Source organism: Belonocnema kinseyi, chromosome 6, assembly GCF_010883055.1.
Source record: "Belonocnema kinseyi isolate 2016_QV_RU_SX_M_011 chromosome 6, B_treatae_v1, whole genome shotgun sequence".
Classification (NCBI taxonomy): Eukaryota; Metazoa; Arthropoda; class Insecta; order Hymenoptera; family Cynipidae; genus Belonocnema; species Belonocnema kinseyi.
In genome coordinates this window covers 26,336,540-26,357,691 of record NC_046662.1, presented here as the reverse complement: position 1 = coordinate 26,357,691, position 21,152 = coordinate 26,336,540, and the positions used below count along the sequence as shown (strand labels likewise).

The window sequence follows — 21,152 nt, the reverse complement described above, 5'->3', positions numbered from 1 at the left end:
TTATACTTTGAATAATTATTTTTTAATATAATTGTTCGAGACAAGGTCGTTAACCTTGCCTGATTAATGATAATCTAGTATTTAAATACAAACGTTGAAATCAAAATTTATTGATTTTAGCGCTACTGCTGATGAATTTAAAAAAAAAATAAATAACAATACACTGGAACCTGGATTTGTGTATCGCTACGGGTTCCAGTTCGTGAATACTTATTTCAGCGAATCAAAATCTTTGTTTATTGCATTTTATTTGAGCCGATGCTGTAGTTCTTTGCCGGTACCGGCATTCTATCCATTCCGTACTTTATTTATTTCATTTAATTCGAAAAATATTGTTACCCTTGGAAACAGGAAGCTGTAGTGATGACCCAGCTCTCTGATAAAAGAGTAGCATCACAGACGTGCACATCTTCCTTTAAGAGGGCAACGTGCCAAGGCCAATCACCAGGTTCTGCCATTTTACTTAGTCCTTGAACTCCTCCTTTATTCCTTAAGGCTTGAATTCCGCATTCTGTAAAAATGATTCGTATTCTAGTTTTGAAGGACGGAATTATTTGTAGAAAAGTAACATTCGGATCTCTACAAAGAAAAGAGGAAGCAAAAGGTACCAGAAAAAGGTTGATCCACATGATTAATGTTCTCTCGAAATCTCTTTGTGGTGGAAAAGCCATTTATCATTAATTACTTTTGAAGCTTTAATCTCGAATCGATTTTTCAATTATTTTCATCACTCCTTTAGTGTTCAGATAAAAATGGTCAAATTAAGGAGTTATCGAATGGGACTATTGCATATTTTCAAATATATTCTTTCCCTGGTGAAATTAAAAGAGTAGAAAAAATGGAATATAATTACTTTAGGAAAATTTTTGACGATAAGTGTAAATATATTTTCTTTAGGTTTAGAAAAAAATACTTTTTAAAATTTTTGCGGGAAAATGAAGCATTCTGGTTGGGCCAGCATGGAAAGTAAACATTAGACTGATTAGGTATTTCACGTTGTGACGTCAGTTACCAAGTTGTCTGCACGCTGTCGGCCAAACCAATTGCATGGGACAAAACTTAATTTTTTTAATAACTTGTATAAAAATAGTTTATTTAGATAGTTTTTTAAAGCTACAAATTCGATTGAATAATGAAATCGTAAGCAAATTATCAATTTTATTATTTAATCAAATAGTTTTTACAAAATAAAAATTTTAATCAATTTTAAACCAAATGTTAAAATTTGCAAGCGAAAAGGTAGATTTTCTACCAAGTCAGTCAAATTTCCAACAAAGTAATTTAATTTTCAATAAAACAGTTACATTTTCAACCAAAGAGATTAATTTTTAACTAAAATTATACATTTTCAAAAAACAAAAATGAATTTTAATAAATTAGTTCATCTGTTAGATAAGTCGTTAAATTTGCAAACAACAGAAGAAGAATTTTCAACCAAAAATACTAAAAAAAAGATTTTTTTTCTGAGTCAAAAACAGGCGAATTGAACCTAAAAAGACGAATTTTCAACAAAATAGTTGAATTTTCAACTAAAAAGGGTTATTCATTAAATAATAGCTGATTCATAACCAAAGAAATGAAAGAGAGAGATGAATTTTCAACTAAAACGATGAATTCGATACGAAAAAATAATTTTTTTAAAAAAGTAGTTGAATTTTAAAATAAACATGATGAATCCTCAACAAAAAATTTAACAGTTGACATTTAGTACAAATAATATTTTATGTCTTGAATCAGAAAGAGTAGAGTTGATCCAAAAAGATTAAATTTTGACCGCACAGTTGCATTTTTAACCAAAAGAAATGGAAGCTTTTACCAGCTGAGAATTCCCTGAATTCTACGAATTCCTTAAATTCTGTGAATTTTTTAAATTCTTTAAATTCTACAAATTCTATGAGTTCCTTAAATTCCGGGAATTCCACAAATTCTGTGAATTTAGTGAACTCCATGAATTTCGCGAATTCTGTGAATGAATTTAATTTGATGAATTCTATGAATTCCTTGAATTCTATGAATTTCGAGCATTCTATGAATTCCAAGCATTCTATGGATTCCGAGCATTCTATGAATTCCTTAAATTCCGTAAATCCCGAAAATTCCGTGAATTTCTTAAATTTCATGAATTTCGTACATTTAATGAATTCCGCGAATTCCTTAAATTCCGTGAATCCCGCAAATTCTCAGAATCCTTTAAGTCAAAGAATTTCTTGAATTTCATGAATTTCGAGAATTCTATGAATTCCTTAAATTCCGTAAATTCCATGACTTTCGTGAATTCCGTTAATCCCAGAAATTCCTTTAATTTCATGAATTTCTTAAATTCCAAGAATCTTTGAGTTCAACGAATTTCTTGAATTTTGTGAATTCCGCGAATTATATGAATGAATTGAATTCTATGAATTTTATGAATTCATAGAATTCCTTAAATTCTATAAATTCCTTAAATTCTTTGAATTTTTTCAATTATATGAATTCCGTGAATTTCATGAATGTCGCGAATTCCACAAATACCGTGAATTCCTTAAATTCCATGAATTTAGTATATTTCACGATTCCGTGAATTTCTTAAATTTCGTGAATCTTGAAAATTCCTTAAATTCCAAGAATCCTTGAATTCAAAGAATTTCGTGAATTCTTTTAATTCCTTAAATTATACGAATTCTATGAATTACCTGAATTCTATTAATTCAATTAATTCCGTAAATTACATGAATTCCGTGAATTCATTCAATTCCATAAAGTCCATAAATTCTGCGAATTACTTCAATTCCTTGAATTCTTTTAATTCTATAAATTCTTTGAATTCTATGCATTCCTTGCATTCTATAAATTCCTTGAATTTCTTGAATTCTATGTATTCCCTAAATTCTTTTAATTCCTTTAATTCTATGAATTTATTCCACTTATACATTCTTTCAAAGTCTCACTGCTATCATGCGTTCCGAGAAACACATATTTTTTTAAATATTTTTTTTCGAAGTGGAGTTTTCCAACTAAAATTTTTAATCAACCAAAATCTTTTAGGATTTTTTGCAGTATTTAAAAAATATATTAACTAAAATTCATGCAACAGTCTCGTTGTATAATATGAATATTCACTAGAAACATCCATCTCGCACAACACGCGCCTTTAGTTTCTTCTTTCCAAGAGAAAAATAATTTTCGGTACTAGTTAAAAATGATAGAGAAATTAAAGTAAATAATAATTTTAAAATATTCAGTATTTTTTTATTGTTAATTTACAATTAGCCATTATCGATTAAATATTCTAAGCTAAACAAATTGAAAATTAATTTTTATTTTTAAATCTGTATTGAATCCTTAAGTGTAAATAACAATAAAATTGAACAATACATAATTATTTTGAAATGTTTTAAGATACAGATAATTTAAATTCTAACTCAGAAAGTTTACTTATTTAAAAAAAATTAAACGTTAAGTTTTTAATATTTCTTACTTAAAAATGCTTAAAATGGTACAATTTTGCACATTTGCGAATTTTATTGATTTTATTCTTGGATTTAGAGCATTGCAAATGTTAGTGTCGATTTTTATTTTTATCAAGAAATAATTCAATTTTTTAATTTTCCAAAGTATAAAATTTTTCAGTCAACAGAATTTAATTCAAAATTATTTAATTAAAAAAGGTTAAAAACTTACATTTTATACGTGGAATGCGTTAAAAATAAAAATGTCTGAATACAAATTCTCTAAGGGTTGTAAAAGTTAATTTTAAAAGTTAAAAATTCAACTGAGTTCCACTTTCTATGCTTTAATTTGCAGTATAGTTTTGATTAGTTAAAAAACAATTAGCTTAAAAAGTTCGAACTTCTTAATTTCAATAACGGTGTAAATTTTGTGTGAACAGGCAAAAAACCGGGATTTTTTTTATGAAAACGGTCCTTCTGAAAATGTCATTAGGATCATTTCTAGATATATTTACTAGCTACTAAAAATTTCTATTGGAGCTTCTTGATTTGTTAGAAAAATTATTTTTAGTATTTTTTAACAACTTTGGAAATCCCATATGTAATTCTTTAAATTTTCATAACATTTAAAAATGCAACCCTAAAATTTTCTAACGTTCTTAAATTAGGTTTGTGACATTAAATAGCTGATATTACTTGAAGTTTTTTCTTATTTAATTATTTAATTTTAAACAGTTCCTTTTAAAAACCACGCAGAACTTTTTAGAAGAAGTTAAAGAGACCTTTATATTTAGTTTAAATTAATACACAACCAAATTTGCCTTTTATTCATTAATTAAATGTTCCTAAAGTCAGATAAAAATTGTTAGAATATATCTAACTTTACGGCAATCTTGATTCAAATTGAAAAGAAAGCCTTTGAAAAGCAATGAATGAAAAAAATCGTAGATTATTATAATTTAATTATCAATGATTATTTATCAATAGTAAAAGAAAATTACCAAGAGGTGCGCAGCGAACATACATGACTTCCTTACTGGGACAGGATGTTCTTACAAAACTGATTTCTGCTACTAAAGGATCCTCCATCTGAACATAAGCAATTCCATATTCTTCATCCCTTCTTACTTCCACAAACTCGACTCCTCTGGAAAAATAAAATTTTAATCAATAACAAACTATAAACAATATCAAATAACCAAATACACAATATTGATAAAAATTTATTATCATCTTACGTGTAAGATAGTAGGGAACATAGAGATGTTGCCGATGTTTGCAGGACCATTTCAACTTCTTTGGGTGATAAGGTTTTGTTTAAATTTTCTGTACACAATTTTCCAATTTTACCCTTTTCATTAAAAACTACGTAACCTTCTCTGTGGTATCGAGCAGAATGAGGTGTATCCTGTGGTAAAGATTTTGCTGCACTAATACTTTTGGCAAGCGTTACTGCAAAGGATTAGATACATTTTATTTTCCAAAACAATTGTTTATAGATAATTGGACTAAAAAGTCTTGAAAAATAAATATAAAATGTTAATTTATACTAACAGCAGTCTTTTTCGTCACTACCATTTGGGCAATCGACTTTTCCGTCACATCTTTTTATCTTTGGGATACAAGTTCTACCAACTCCACAATGCATGTAACCATCACGACAATAAGCACAATTTCTCTCATCATTAAAATCCGGACAATCTATCACTCCATCGCAGATTCTTGGCGACAAAGCTTTTTCTTTCAATGCCTGCACACATCCTGTAAAATCAATTTTGAAATGAAATTTGATTTAAAACAAATTCAAAATATCATCCTTCGAACTTGATTGTTTACCAGGTTTTGGTCTACAGCTTCCGTAATCAGCATACTCTGGAAAATTGGAACAATCTAGGGCTTGCTTAAACTTTTCAGGTAAACGATTTCCACATCCGGACCAAAATTCTTTGCAGAAGCTTCTGCAGGGTAACTGCAAAACATCTTCAGCATCTTCTGGGAAACAAGCTGGTTGTAAAGCTTGACAAAGGAAATCATAAGCCAATCTGTAGCATTCAGAATCCACCAGTTCTCTAAAAAAAATTTAATTTATTCTATTGTCCTTATTGTCTCCCTTTCCCCCTTGATGCATAACATGCTATTAAATCACCTGAAGGCAATGACGTCGTCCTCGACCTCTTGTAAGGACTGATGTCCAATGAGATTCGGATAAGAAGTAATATTGTATGGTAAATTTTTACAATAAGAAAGTTCCAAGGGACTACATCTCCTGGGAGGTGGAGGTGTAGTTGTTGGCGGAATAGTGGATACAGTCGTCTGCAATGCGACCTGGGCATTCAGGGCATTTAGACTTTCCTGAACTTCCAGGCTCTTTGGATCAATGGTCAGATTGGTGAGATATCTCGAGGTAGATGGTGAGATTTCTCTTGATAAAATATCGATTACATCCGACACTCCAATTGTTCGGAATCTCGGATCGAATCTCACTTCAAAGTGCATCACCAGATATTTATCTTCCACTCTGGAAATATTCAGAATTCGTCTATTTATAAACTTAGATAAGGAAAGTTTATTCCTGGATTTTAGTTTGCTTTATGGTATACATTTCTTGACAATCAATTAATTTGAAAGTTGAAAAAGGGTTCGAGGGAAAGTGGAGAAGTGGGATCTGTTGGATGTCGATTGGAATACATTATTTTTCTGCTTTAAACTGAAGAATATTTTTATCTTCATAACAAATCAGGATTAAGAACATTCTTTAAATGTAAAATCTTCGCAATTTTAATCGCTACTAACAAAAGACAAAACACCAACAGAGAAAATTTTATTTTTAATGCGCATCTGTATGATGAGACCTTCAATTATAGCCATCTTCGAAGACAATCGAACCACAAAAGAAGAATCCAGAATAGTACGAAAAACAAAATGCCCTCATTTTTATAATTCCAACTGATAACAAAGAAAAACATCATTGAACCATTAAAGAATAATCAAGAATAGTGGTCCAAAAACGGAATTTCCTCATTTTTATAATTTTTTAAGCATCTGATAACAAAGAAAAGCATCACTATAACAAAGCAAATTTTAATTTCTAATGAACGATGACATAATTATTTTAATGAACATTTACATAGTTATCTAAAGGAATAAAATTTCCTTATTTTTCTAATATTTTAAACAATAAAAACAAAAAATCAATAGCGTGCAACAGAAAATTTCATTTTGCAATGTATATCATCTCAATATCAATAAATTCAATTCTAGTCATGTTCAAAGAGAATCGAACCTCTAAAAAAAAATCCATCACAGTGATCCGAAAAACTAAAATCTAAAAAAAAACGAAATTTCCTCATTTTTCTAATATTTTACACATTGATAACAGAAAATCAATATTCTGCCATAACAAAACTTATTTTTTAATGCACATCTACATGATAAAACCTTCAATTACAACCATATTTTAGGACAATTGAATCACTAAAGAAGAATCCTGAACAGTCCAAAAAACGGAATGCCCTTATTTCTATAATTTTTCAACCAACTGATAACAAAGGAAAAAATCACTATAACAAAGTAATTTTTAACTTTTAATGAAAATTTACATAGTGACATTAAAGAGCATCTAGAAAGCGATCTAAATAAAAGCAAAATTTTATCTTTTTTCTAATATTTTACACACAGATAACAAAAAATCAATACCATGTCACAGCAAATTTTAGTTTTGATTTCACATTTATATGATAAGGCCTTTCATTCCAGCCATCTTCAAAGATAATCGAACCACTAAAGAAGAATCCAGAATAGTTCGAAAACGGGATGTGATGATTTTTGCAATTATTTAACAAACTGATAACCAAGATATAAAATAGCAAACTTTATTTTGCAAGGCATATTATCTAAAGATCAAGACATTCAATTCTATCAATCTTCCAAGACAATCGCATCGCTACAAAAAAATTTTGCAGAATGGTCCGGAAAACTAAATCCTTTTATTTTTCTTATTTTTAACCTTCAATAACAGAAAAAAACATCACTATAACAAGGAAAATCCTAAGTTTTAACGAACATTTACATAGTGAACTAAAAAAACGAAATTTCCTCATTTTTCTCATATTTTACACATTGATAACAGAAAATCAATACCATGCCATAGAATATTTTATTTTGTAATGCACATCTACATAATAAAATCTTAAATTAAACCCATCTTTGAAGACAATCGAACCAATAAAGAAGAATCTATAACAATAAAAAAAAAGAATGTCCTCATTTCTACAATTTTTTAACCAACTGGTAATGAATAAAAAACATCAGTATAATAAAGAAAATTTTAATTTCTATAGAACATTTACATAATGGTTTTAATTACCAACTGTGCAGTGAGCAACAAAAAAAAAACAAAATTTCCTCATTTTTATAATATTTTACACACTAATAGCAAAAATTCAATACCAATCTCCAGCAAATTTTATTTTGCTTGCAAATTATCTACATGTCAACACCGTCAATTCCAGCCATCATCGAAGGCAGTCGAACCACTAAAGAAGAATTTAGAATAGTGGTAAAAAAACAGAATTTTTTATGATTTTCAGACAACTGATAACAAAGAAAAGCACCACTGTAACATATAATAAATGTTAATTTTTATAAAAAAGTTACATAGTCATTTTAATCAACAAATGCATAGTGATCTAAAGGAAAGAAGTTTCCTTATTTTTCTAAGTATCAAGACCTACAATTTCAGAAATCTTCAAGGAAGATTTCTGGAAGGAATCGAACCAGTAAAACGCAATTCAGCACAGTGGTCCAGACCATTAAATTTTTAATTTTTTTAACCAATTGATAACAAAAAAAACATCATTATAACAAAGCAAGTTTAAATTTCTAATGACAATTGACTTAGTGATTTTAAAGAAAATTGACATATAGTTGTCCAAAGGAAAGAAATTTCCTTATTTTTTAAATATTTAATAAACTAATAACAAAGAATCAATACTTATACCTAACAAATTTTATTTTGCAATGAAAATTATCTACATTTCAAGACCGTTAATTCCAGTCATCTTCGAAGACAATCGAACTACTAAAGAAGAATCCAAAATAGTGGTTCAAAAAGAAAGTGTCTTCATTTTCCTTATTTTTTTATCACATTCTCAACCAAAAAGTACTACCATAATGTAGAAAATTTTATTCTTGAATGTAGATCTACATGTCAAAATTTAATTTGAGACAGCCCAGAAGAAAATTGGACTATAAAAACAATTCCAGCATAATGGGCTAATATAAAATTTTTCGATTTGTCTCATTTTTTATCCACGGATATGAAAAGAAAAACAATACTATGATACAACAATTTTTCTTTTGTAATGCACATCTAAATTTTAAGAAGTTCAATTTGAACCATCCCTGAAAAATATCGGGCTGAGAAAAGATTCCAGCAAATTTGTCTAAAAAAATTCTTTATTCTTTATACTTTTTAACAATTGATAACAAAAAAATGGCACTCAAAGAAACGATCTCAAAGAAAAGATTCCAGCATAGTGACCTTACAAAACAAATTTCCTCATTTTTCGTTTTTTTTTAAATATTTCTTTTTAATTTATTTATTTAGTATTATTTATTTATTTAATATTTATATAAACCCTACACAGGAAAGGATGCTCGATATATTTGATCTCACAACATTTTTTTTTGTAAATCAATCAATAAATCAATCTATAAAAACATTTGGTTATAAGAGTATTCAGAGAAGCAAGAGAATTCAGGGAATTCCGAATATTGAAGAAATTCAGGATATTCAAAGATTTCAGAAAATACAGAGAATTTCAACGATATCTCAGAATTTATGTAGTTGAAGTAATTCCCAGAATTAAAAGATTTTTAGGAATTCAGAACATTCAGAGTATTCAGAGAATTCAGAATATTAAATTACTTCAGGAAATTCGAAGAAAAAAAGAATTTGAGAGAATTCTAGGAATTTTCAGATTTTCAGAAATTCAGGGAAGTCCGAATATTCAAGTGATTCAGGGAATTTTGCATATCCAAGGAGTTTAGAGAATTTAAAGAGTTCTAGGAATACAAATAATAATAATAATAATGATAATAATTAATATTACAATAGGAATATTGAAAGAATTCTGAAATTCAAGGAATTTTTGGATTTTAGAGAATTCAAGGAATCAGAGATTTGAAAATATTAAAAGATTATTCAAATGAAAAATTTGTATATGACATGGCTTGTTCAATGATATAATATACTACGTCATAGAATAGAAAATCCTTGGGCAGAAATAGCTTGTCATACTATGAGTATACAATTAAATATAAAGATTTTTGTTGATACAATGTTCTCTCTGCCAAGGCTTCAATTTTTTACGATTTTTTGAAAAATGATGGAAAATCACAAAATTATGACAATTTATACTAGAAATCAGAAACTTTAAAAATGTTACTAATAATTACTTTATTTGAATTATAATAAGTCTCATAACTAAATAAGTACTTTATTCTAATTGATTAATTTCAATTAATTAATAAATTAACTAAGGTTACATTAAATAAAATTTTTAATTATTTATTCCGAAATATTTTAGGGAAATTTTTTAATTATGCAGAATTTGTGTTTAATTTTAGGAAAAATTTAGAAAAATAACAAATTTTTAAGTAAATTGTTGACTTTGAAAAAATCGTAAAAGCTTTTTTAAAATTTTGAAAGGTTTCAAAAGAATAAAAAATGTTTCTTAAAATTCCTAGGATAATTTTTTATTTAAAACATGAATTTAAAAAAATCAAAAAAGATTTCTAAAAAATTCTGAGAATGTTGAAAAAAATCTAGAAGATTTTAAGGGATTTTATTTAATTTTGAAAGATTTTTCTAATTAATAGGAAAAATTGGATTTAGTCCGAAAGATATTTAGGAATTTGAAAAATGGTGAAAATTTTGTAAAATAATTTCATTTGCTGGAAAAATTTTTAGATTTTTTTTTCGTTTGAAAAGTTTACTATTGAAATATTGGTTAAGAATTCTTTTTTCTCTCTTTAAACTGTAATTCTGTTTCAAAATTGAAAGTTTAACCAATTGATTGACACTTTTTTCTTTCATGACTAAAAATTTTTTTTTCGTTGGAAATTCAACTATTCTGTTAAACTATTTTGTCTGATTGAAAATGAATCTTTTTCGTCTAGAAATTAATCATTTTTGTTATTAAAAATAAAACTTTTTGTAGAAAATAAATCTCTTTTAGTTAAGGATTCGAGTATTTTGTTGAAAATTCGTATATTTTTGGTGAAATCCAACTGTTTATTATTTACAATTAAATTTTTTTGGTTAGAATATGAAACATAAAATTTTTTGTTAAAAATTCAACTCCTTGGTTGGAAGTTGAAATACTTTTTTTGAAAGTTGATGGTCTTGGTTGAAGATTCATAATTTGAATCGAAGATTACTCTTATTTGATGTTAAAAATTAATTTTATTAGCAGAAAATTTAACTGATTGGATGACAATTAACTTTTCTGTTGAAAATTTAAGTGTTTTGTACAAAATTCGTCTTTTTGGCTTGGAAATCAAACAATTTGTTAGAAAACTTAACTATTTGGCACACAATTAAACTATTTTGTACAGCATTTATTTTTTTGTATTGAACATGAATTGTCTTCAATAAAAAATTAACTAGGCTATTTTCTTAAGGAATTGATTTTTTCTTGTATTATAAGAATTCAACTGTACAACTGTATTTTATTTTAAATTCATTTATTTTTGAAATATCTAATATTAAATTTCGTTGAGAATTCAACTCCTTCGTTAAATGATAAACTGTTTTCTTGAAAGTTTATTCTTTTGGTTGAATATTCATAATTTTAGTTAAAAATTATTTTTTTCTTAAATGAAAATTGTATTGATTGGTTAAAAATTAGGGTTTTTGTGATAAACTTGTCTTTTTTGCTGACAAATTCCCACATTTGGTAGAAAACTCAAATGCTTACAACAAAATTAAACTTTTTTCAGAAAACTCGCATTTTCGTCTCGAAATTCAACAATTTGGTAAATTAATCGACTACTTGCTTGAAAATGTATTTTGTATGTAAAATGTATTTATGTATTTTTTGGAAAATTCGTTTTTTCCGTAAATAGAAAATCAATTTTTTGGTTAAATACGAAACGGTTTAAAAAAAAGTACTCTGTTTTAATAGAAGATTGAAGGATTTTGTTGAAAATAAGTTTTGGTTGGTTTGAAAAAATCTCTAGTTAAAAGTTTAAATACTTTCTTAAAAGTAAAATTTTTTGTTAAATATTCATAATTTTAGTCGAAAATAAGTTTTTTTTTTGTTAAATCCCTTTTGTAAAATTCAAATGTTTGGTTCGAAATTAAACTGTTTTGTAGAAAATTAGTTGCAGTTTTTGGTACAAAATTCAACTATTTGGTTGAGAAATTCAAATGTTTTGTACTAAAATAGTCTTTGGATTGAATATAGAACTCTGCGTGAAAATTTCAAGTGTTTTAAAATTAAAAGTTCAACTTTTTGCTAGAAAACTCGTCTTTTTGTTGTGATATTTCGATAATCTGATAAAAAACCCAACTGTGTGTTTAAGATTTTTTTTTATTTGGGATTTAAATATTTTATTGTAAATTAACTTTTTTATTTATAATTAACATTTTTGGGTGAAAACTTGAATAATTTTGATGAAAATTCATCTTTTCGTCTTGAAAATTTAATAATTTAGTAGAAAATTCCAATATTAGGATCAAAATTAAACTGTTTTGCAGAAAATTCGTTTCTTGTATTGAAAATATTAATAGTTTATACTTGGTGAAAAATTGATCTTATTTTTTAAATTCAATTATTTGCTTAAAAATTTATCATTAAATTTATTTATTATATTTGTTTAGCTTTAAAATTTAAATAGTTTACATTTGGTGAAGAATTGATCTTCTTTATTTTAAAATTTCAATATTTGGTTAAAAATTCAACAATTTATTCGACAATTCGAATGTTTTGTTCAAAAATTGGTTTTTGTATGGAACGTCAATTCTCTTTAATAAAAAATTAACTAGTCTATTTTTTGTTAAGAAATTTATTTGTTTGTATTTGTTTGTATTTTTTTGAAAATTCATTTTTGCTTTTTAAATAGAAAATAAATTTTTTGGTTAAAAACGAAACGGTTTAAAAACAAGTAATCTGTTTTAATAGATGATTCAAGCGTTTTGTTGAAAATTTGTTTTTGTTGGTTTGAAAAATACTCTGTTTAAAAGTAGAAATATTTCTTTGAAAGTGAAATTTTTTGTTAAATATTCCTAATTTCAGTTGAAAATTAGTTTTTATTGTTGAAAATTAATTTTTTAAATTGAAAATTTTACTATTTTGTTGAAAGTTCAACTGATAGGTTGAAAACTAACTTTTTTTGTAAAATTCAAATGTTTTGTTGGAAATTAAGCTGTTTTGTATGAAATTAGTTTTTTGTATTAAAAATTAATGAAATAAAAATTTGTCTTTCAAATCCCAACCGTTTGGTACAAAATTTAACTATTTGGTTGGAAAATGCAAACTTTAGTGCTAAAATAGTCTTTGTGTCGAATATTAAACTCTGCGTAGACATTTCATGTTTTTTAAATTATAAATTCAACTTTTTGCTAGAAAATGCGCCTTTTTGCTGTGAAATTTCGACAAACTGGTAGAAAATATAACTGTGTTAAAAAAATAATTTTGTTGTTGTTTAAGATTTAACTATTTTATTGTAAATTAACTTTTTTATTTAAAATCAATATTTTTAACTCAAACTTTGAATGGTTTTGATGAAAATTCATCTTTTTGTCTTTAAAATTCAACAATTTAGTAGAAAATTCAACTATTAGGAACAAAATTAAACTGTTTTGCAGAAAATTCGTTTCTCGCTTTGAAAATTTAAATAGTTTACATTTGGTGAACGATTGATCTGTTTTATTTAAAAATTTTAAATATTTGGTTAAAAATTTAACAATTTATTTGAAAATTCAATTATTTCGTTCAAAAATATTTTTGAAAATTACCCTTCTTTTGCTTGAAGATTAAAATATTTCGTTAAAAAATATTTTTTAATGAAAAGTAAAGAAGTAAAGCCATGAGCGGATAATTATGAGAAAAGAGTGTCTTTCGTATAATTTTTTTCGAAACATTATCAAAATACTGTCATCGCTCAAAAGAGTGTCAAATAGTTGTGAATATTCCAGATAATTTTCTACAATATTTTATAGAAGAATTTATTTTCCTAGAATGTTGTAGATTTTTATGAAAAAAAGTTTCTATAAAACAATCACAGACCTTTTGAATGAGAGAATAATAAACAAAAAGTTGCAAAATGTGAGAATGTATATATTGATGTAATCCTTGATATTATATAAGAGAAAGGAAAAGAGAAGGTGGAACGTGTTTACTATTTAATTATTGTTAAATTATTGTTAAATTACTGTTTAGAGTCTGACAGAATGATGTATTATATTTATAGTAATTTTAATTACTGTCGTCGACCTCTTATGTTTGCGCCTGTAACTGCATTGTTATATAACTGTATTTCAAAAAGAGGGAGTGTCTGTGCTGCAATAAGTGCAGATCTGCAGCACCGACTCTCTCGGTCACGTTATTAGAGTGGCGATAAGCAATTTCTCTTTCGACTTTAGGGCATCGATATTTTTCACCCACATATACAGCTTTGCACTCAATACTATAATTGATTATAAAATTTCACATACACGAGAAAGCTGCGAAATCTCGAGCGAATAATTTTCTCCCAAGACAATGATTCGAGAGCATCCAACTTTCTGATGATTTCGCAGCTAAGGTGTGCGAAGATTGCAAAATTGAGACTTGAGACAATTTAGAAGATGCGTCTAGAAAGTTTTTATTGTTCTTTCACTCTTTTTTTACTTATTGAACCTTTTTCTTATTTAATGAGCAGAATTCATCAAAATAAAACCAAGAATAAAAAAATATAAAATAATTTTTAAAAAATAAAACAAATTTGGACAAACACCAAAAATCTGGAAGATTTTAAGGCCATGGATGAGTGGGTCACGTGACCAGATTCCTACCTTACCGTCAATTGTTTTATTTCCTAACTTGTTTTCACACGAAGCGCCACATCGAGTTGAAAATTTGGGAGACTAAATACTAAATAGGAAGTATTAAAAAGGTGGGCCTGGTCCTAAATTTTTATAATTAAGAAAAAAAGTTCTTTTTTTGCAAATATTTTGTTGCTTTTTTCATAATTATTAAAATTTAGGACCAGGAAAACCTTTCTTAGTGCTTCTTATTTATTATCCCCAATTTTCAACTCGATGTGGCGCTTTATGTGAAAATAAGTTACATGGCCTTAAGGCAATTTTTTTAATTGCGAAAGATTTTTTTGTTTGTTTATTAAATCAAAAAATATTATTCACTGAAAAATCTTTCCTCGTTAAAAAATTCCACTCTTTCGTTGCGATTTTAACTTTTTCTTTATTAAAAATTCAACTTTTTGGTTGAAAGTTAATTGGTTTTCTCTGAGATTTTCATCTTTTCTTGGTGACAGAATATTTTTTTATGGTCTAATTTAACTGTTTTTAGTTTTGAAATCCTTTTTGTAAAAAATATCAACTATTAGTTTTTTTCCTGATAATTTATCTTTGTTGGTTGTAAATTAAAGTATATTTTGAAATGAAATTTTTAAATAGGTCATTTTATGTTAAAAATTTATATTTTTATTTCAAATTAATCTATTTAGTTGAAATTTCAATAATATGGTTAAAATGCATGTCTTCTATTCAAAATTCGTTTTTTTTTCTTGTAGAAAATTAATTTTATTTTTATTTCATCTTCAGTTCAGCTTCATTTTCTGAAAATTAATTCATTTTACTGAAACTTTAAACCATCTATTATTTAATTAAAAATTGTATGATTTGGTTCAAAATTCTTGTTTCCTGTTAGAAATTTATCTTTTTTATTGAAAGATAATTTTTTTGGTTGGGAATTGGAATATTTGGTTGAAAATTCATTTTTCGTTAGTTAGGAATTATTTTCTTTAACGAAAAATGAAAGTAATTCTATTTTAAGTTGATAATTTTTATTTTTTTGTTGAAAATTTAAGCATATGATTGAAAGATTATTGATGAATTTTGTTAAAAATTTATCTTTTTGATTTAAAATTAACTCTTTTGTTGACACATTGATTTTACATATCTAAAATCTGTCAAAATATTCTTGTTCATATCAAGAATCTTATAAAAATCATATTTATAAAACCTTGAAAAAAAACTTATTTTTTGGACAAAAATAAAAATTTTTAATAACTATTGAGTTAATTTTTACAGGGCTTTATTAATATGATTTTCTTTAAGATTCTTGGTATAAACAAAAAGATTTCGAAAGATTTTAGATATTTCAAATCAATGTTTTAAGAAAAAAGTTAATTTTAAATAAAAAATATGAATTATTAACAAAATACATAAATAATCTTTCAATCATATGCTTTCATTTTCAATTAAAAAAAATTATTAGCTTAAAATTAAATTACTTATACTTTTCGTTAAAAAATTATTTCTTAAATAACGAAAGACGAGTTTTCAACTAAGTAGTTCAATTCTCAATAAATAAATTTACTATTAGGCTTCTAAATTTTTTCGGGAATCGAAAAAAACATAATCATAAAAAATAGTTATTTAAAATTTGTATTTTTTATTAAAAATCGTTTAGACAATTTAGACTTTTAAACAATAATAAAAAATAATAAATTATCAAAAATGCAATTTACGAGGCAATTTAGAAGATCCGCGTAGAAAGTTTTTATTGTTCTTTTCCTTTTTTTCACTTATTGAACCTTTTTTATGGTTATTAGCATCATCAATCATGAACCGCTGTTAGAAGAACAAATATTTTTGATACAAAAAAAAATCAATATTTTAACAACAAAGTTAATTTTAAATCAAAAAGATGAATTTTTAACAGAATACATTAATAATCTTTTAATCATAAAGTTAAATTTTCAATTAAAAAAAAATTATCAATCTGAAATGGAATCACATTTTTCGTTAACAAAATTAATTCTTAACTAACGAAAGACGAATTTGCAACAAAAAACTTCAATTCCAAAGAAATAAAGTGACTTTTAGACTTATAAATTGTTTTAGGAATTTCAATTCTTTGTTGAAAATTCGTATTTCCTTAGTTAAAAATTAATTTTTTAAAAAAATGATTTAATTAATTTCATTTGAATATGATTATTTTTCCTTTTTAGTTGGAAAATCAATCGTATGATTAAAATTTGTTGTTGTATTTTATTAAAAATTAATTTTTCTAACTGAAAATTAACTTTTTGTTAAAAAATAGATTTGACATATGCGAAATTTTAAAAATCTTTTTGTGTATATCAAGAATCTTAAAAAAATTATATTTATAAAGCCCTGAACAAAATAAACTTAAAAAATAGTTATTCAACATTTTTATTTTGTATCAAAAATCTTTTTAGGACAAATTAGACTTTTAGACAATAATAAGAAATAATAAATGATAGAAAAAGACAATTTAGAAGATGCGTCTAGAAAGTATTTATTGTCCTTTTTTTTGTCACTTATTGAACCTTTTTTTATTTATTACTAGCATCATCAATCATGAACTATTTTTAAAGAAATAGCAATTTTTCAAATTAAATAAAAATTTTGAATAATTATTTTTTGAGTTCATTTTTTTTCGTTTTTAGGTTTTTATAAATATCATTTTTCTAAGTTTCCCGAGACTGAGAAAAAGATTGTGGAATATTCGAGGTATGCCAATTCAATTTTTTAACAACAAAGTCAATTTCAAATTTAAAAAAATAGATTCTTAGCATATAGTTGAATTTTTAGCAAACAAAAAAAAGAACTTTTAAACAAGATTAATTTCTTACTCAAAAAGGCGATTAAGAAAATTAATTTTTAATTTAGAAACATATTTTAAGTCTAAAAAATGTTGTGCCGGAAAAAAACGGATTTTCCATAGAGTACATTAATTTTCAACTAAATTATTGAAATTTGAAGTAAATAAATCGATTTGAAATATAAAAATAAACTTTAAACGAAAATTGAAATAAATAAAATTGTATTTTAAAAATTAAATTAATTTAGAACCAATAAAGTTGAATTATCAGCGTAAGAACTAATAGTTGATATTTTAAATAAAAAGGATTTAAATTTGAAAACTAAAGACAGTTCAATTAAACCATAAAAAAATCATTTTTAACCAAGAATATATGAAAATTTTAACCAAAACCAATTAACTTTCAACCAAAAAGTTCCATTTTTAATAAAAAAACAGATAAAATTGTAACGAAAGAATTCAATTTTCAACGAAGAACGGTTTTTCACTGAATAGGGAAAAAATACCAGAAAACGAATTTTTTTCAAAATAGTTGAATTGAAAATAAAAAAGTGAATGCTCAACTAACTTCATAATTAAATCCTCACACAAAAAATAAAAAATCTTTTACAATTGAAGTCGAAGTCTTTTTTAATTTTCTTTCAATATCAATTTAAAAAAAAAAATTTTTAATTTTATGTTAAAAATATTTTAGCATCTACGTTTTGTTTGAAGAATTTTTAAATCTTTTCAAATAAAAAAGTTTTCAATCCTTTAAAAACTTTTTTTTACAAAATAAGACTTAATTTTATAGAATGAAAAATTATTTTATCACACCGCTGACCATTTTTAGAAAGCTTCAAAATGTTACTTCTGCATTCATGACAATCTACAATTTGTTTTTACTTTTTTGAAATATTGTAAAATTTTTAATTATTAAAAAATGTTTTAAAAACCTCTATCTATCTTTTAAAATGATTCAATTTTTTTCTCAAATTGTTGAAAAATCTTTCAGAACCAAAAAAATTGCTTTAAAATGACGCAAGAACTTTTTTTGACATTCTTCGAAATCTTTTGGAATATCTTAAAGTCTTTTTGAATTTTCTTCAATAATTAATTTCTCGAAAAGAAAAAGGAATAATTTCCAATTTTTTCACGAAACTTGAGAAAAATGTTGTATTAACTTAAAATTTTTTAATTTTTAAAAAATCTTCTAATTTTTTTGGTTTCAAATCTTAAAACCAAACACTTGAATTTTGTAAAAAATTCTGTAATCTTGCACAATTGAACAATTTTGCTTTAAAATATTCTGTATCCTTTTCCTAAATTGTAGAATATCATTTGGAATGTTTTGAAATTTGTTCTAATTTTCTCTTAAAATTCATTTCTCAAAATAAACAAACATTAAAAATTTTCCCAGGAATCACAAAAAAATGTTATTCACTTATAACCTTTCAAAAATCTTAAAGTTGCCCTCAAATTTGATGAAATCCTGAAAAATTAAAAAAATTGAACCTTCTAAATTTTTTGTCGATGTATTTCAGAACTTGAAAATAAACTTTTAAAATAAAACCTAAATCATTTCAAAATTAGCCAGAAATCTCATTGTCGCTAGCTACAATTTTGTTACTGGTACCGATAGTAAAGTTTCTTAAATTAAGATATTTTAAGCTTTTGTCGATAATTCCATTTTGTCGTCATCTTTTTGAAAGGTTAAAACATTCTAAAATTTATAGGGGTCTTTCATTTATACCAAGGGACGATAAATGCAAAGATTCGGATATTCCAAGTCTGCAGGAGCCACCACCTCTACTGCGAGTCTTGGGGTGATTTTGTCAAGAGACGTTCATTGGCTGCCTCTGCCTTGTATCGATGCGCGCGCTGTAAGCATATGTGTGCCCTTGCCTTTGCGCATTAGTGTCCTTCGGGCCTCTTTTCAATTGGTCAGCCACTGACGCGTACGAGATCGTACAGAGACATTGGAGAGTGGTGAAGCGGCTCCGCCGCTTGCAATATCCGAGTTTAAAAAGACTTGGAATAAGTCAGCCTTGGAATTTCACCATGAAATAAAATTATTTGTTTGGAAAATTTGATTTATAAAATTGATGGTGCATACAATTCTTGATCTTGATTAATCCTTGTTAATTATCAATTAATAAATTTATGTGAAATCATGTGACTATAAATTTTTAAGGAAAGGTGGTTTTTTTTTTTTAATTAAAAAATTTAGAAATGTTTTCAAATTTAATTACCCATCAAGAGCGAGAATGTGAGAAGAGATGAAGGAGAGTTTGAGGAAACTTCTTCGGAATATAAGATTCAGTCGATCCCGATATTCCCTGGACCGTATCCTAAATGTCTCTGTGGAGGTATCAGCTAACTCGGGAGTAAAATAATCGCCTTTGATTATTCGAAACGTTGCCAAGAATACCTGATCTCCAGGAGGATCCGAAACTAGGAATGTATCTGAAAAATAAAATTAGAAAAATTATAAAAATAATAAAATAATGTTACGCCGGATAAAGAGGTTGGATAAATTTCAGATATTAAAAATAGTGTCAATTGTAGGGATGTAAAGCTTGTAGCTTCGGTAGTAATTACGTGTAAATGTTAAAAAGAAAATGAAATTACGGAAAATTATATATAATTTATAACCGAGAAAATAGTTTTATGAGGGGTTGACAATTGGGATTGTCAATAAGAATTGACAATAAGATTTGTCAATAAGGATTTTCAATATGGATTGTCAATAAAAATATTCAATAAGAATTGTACTTAAGAATTATAAAGATCAAAAAGTTTTCAAAAGGATATAACAAATTTCACAACAAATTTGCAAAGATTTCAAAGATTTTACAAAAAGATTTCGCAAATATTTGAAAGACTTTAAAATATTTTAAAAGAGTTTAAATATTTTTAGACTTCAAACATTTCGAAAATTTCACTGTGATTTCAAAGTTTTAAAAATATTTTAGAAAGATTTCAAAATATTTAAAATATTGAAATTATTTTACAAAGATTTTAATGATTGTTCACGGATTTTAAAGATTTCAAAGGATTCAAATAGTGTAAAATATTTCAGATGTTTCAAAAGACTACAATATTTTAAAGCTTTCACAAATTTTAAAAACTTCACAACAAAGATTTCACAAAATTCTCGAAAAGATTTTAAAAGATTTCAGAAAATATCAAACATTTAAAAGATATACAAGAAATTCACAAAGATTAAAAAATATTGATTATAGAGATTTCAATGATTTTACAAAGATTTCAAAGGCTTAAAAATTTTCCAAAAGGTTTGGAAATTTTGAAAGACTTCTAAATACTTCAAAGATTTCGAAGATTTCACAAAGACTTCAAAAAGATTTTAAAGGATTTTAGAGAATATAAAATATTGAAACAAATTTCAAAAGATTTCAGAAGGTTTCAAAGATTTTAAAAACTTTTTAGATTCTTAAAGGTTTCGAAATATTTAAAGAATATTTCAAGGATTTCAAAAGATTGAACAATAATTTCGAAAAATGTTTGAAGGTTTTAAAGATTTTATAGAAAATTTTAAAGATTGAAGAGATTTCAAAATAGAAGATTTCAACAATTTTAAAATATTTAAAAAAGGTTTTGAAAGATTTCAGAAAGTCTCAAAGATTTTTTAGAGTTCAAAAGACTTTAAAATATTTCAAATGATTTCAAAGATTTTAAAAGATTTGGAATAATTTCAGAAGGTTTCAAAGATTTTACAAAGATTTTTAAATATTTAGGATGATTTTAAAAGTTTCAAAAGATTTCAAAAAGTTTTTGACAGATTTCAGAAGTTTGCGAAGATTGTACAGTTTTAAACCAAAACATAATTTTTTCACAAAAAATGGAAGTTACATTCCCATTAAAA

At 25.6% G+C, this 21,152-nt stretch overlaps 1 protein-coding gene across 1 annotated transcript in view; it reads right to left on the bottom strand.

The window, feature by feature from the left end:
• LOC117175026 (atrial natriuretic peptide-converting enzyme-like) overlaps positions 1-21,152 on the bottom strand; it is a 143,555-nt gene that overhangs the window by 9,835 nt on the left and 112,568 nt on the right. Inside the window, exons 4-10 of the mRNA XM_033364536.1 lie at positions 19,519-19,732; positions 5,575-5,946; positions 5,265-5,497; positions 4,983-5,189; positions 4,667-4,880; positions 4,430-4,575; positions 340-511 (exon numbers count right to left, since the gene is read on the bottom strand). Of these exons, the coding sequence (XP_033220427.1) occupies positions 340-511; positions 4,430-4,575; positions 4,667-4,880; positions 4,983-5,189; positions 5,265-5,497; positions 5,575-5,946; positions 19,519-19,732 (1,558 nt within the window). The remainder of the gene's footprint in view (positions 1-339; positions 512-4,429; positions 4,576-4,666; positions 4,881-4,982; positions 5,190-5,264; positions 5,498-5,574; positions 5,947-19,518; positions 19,733-21,152) is intronic.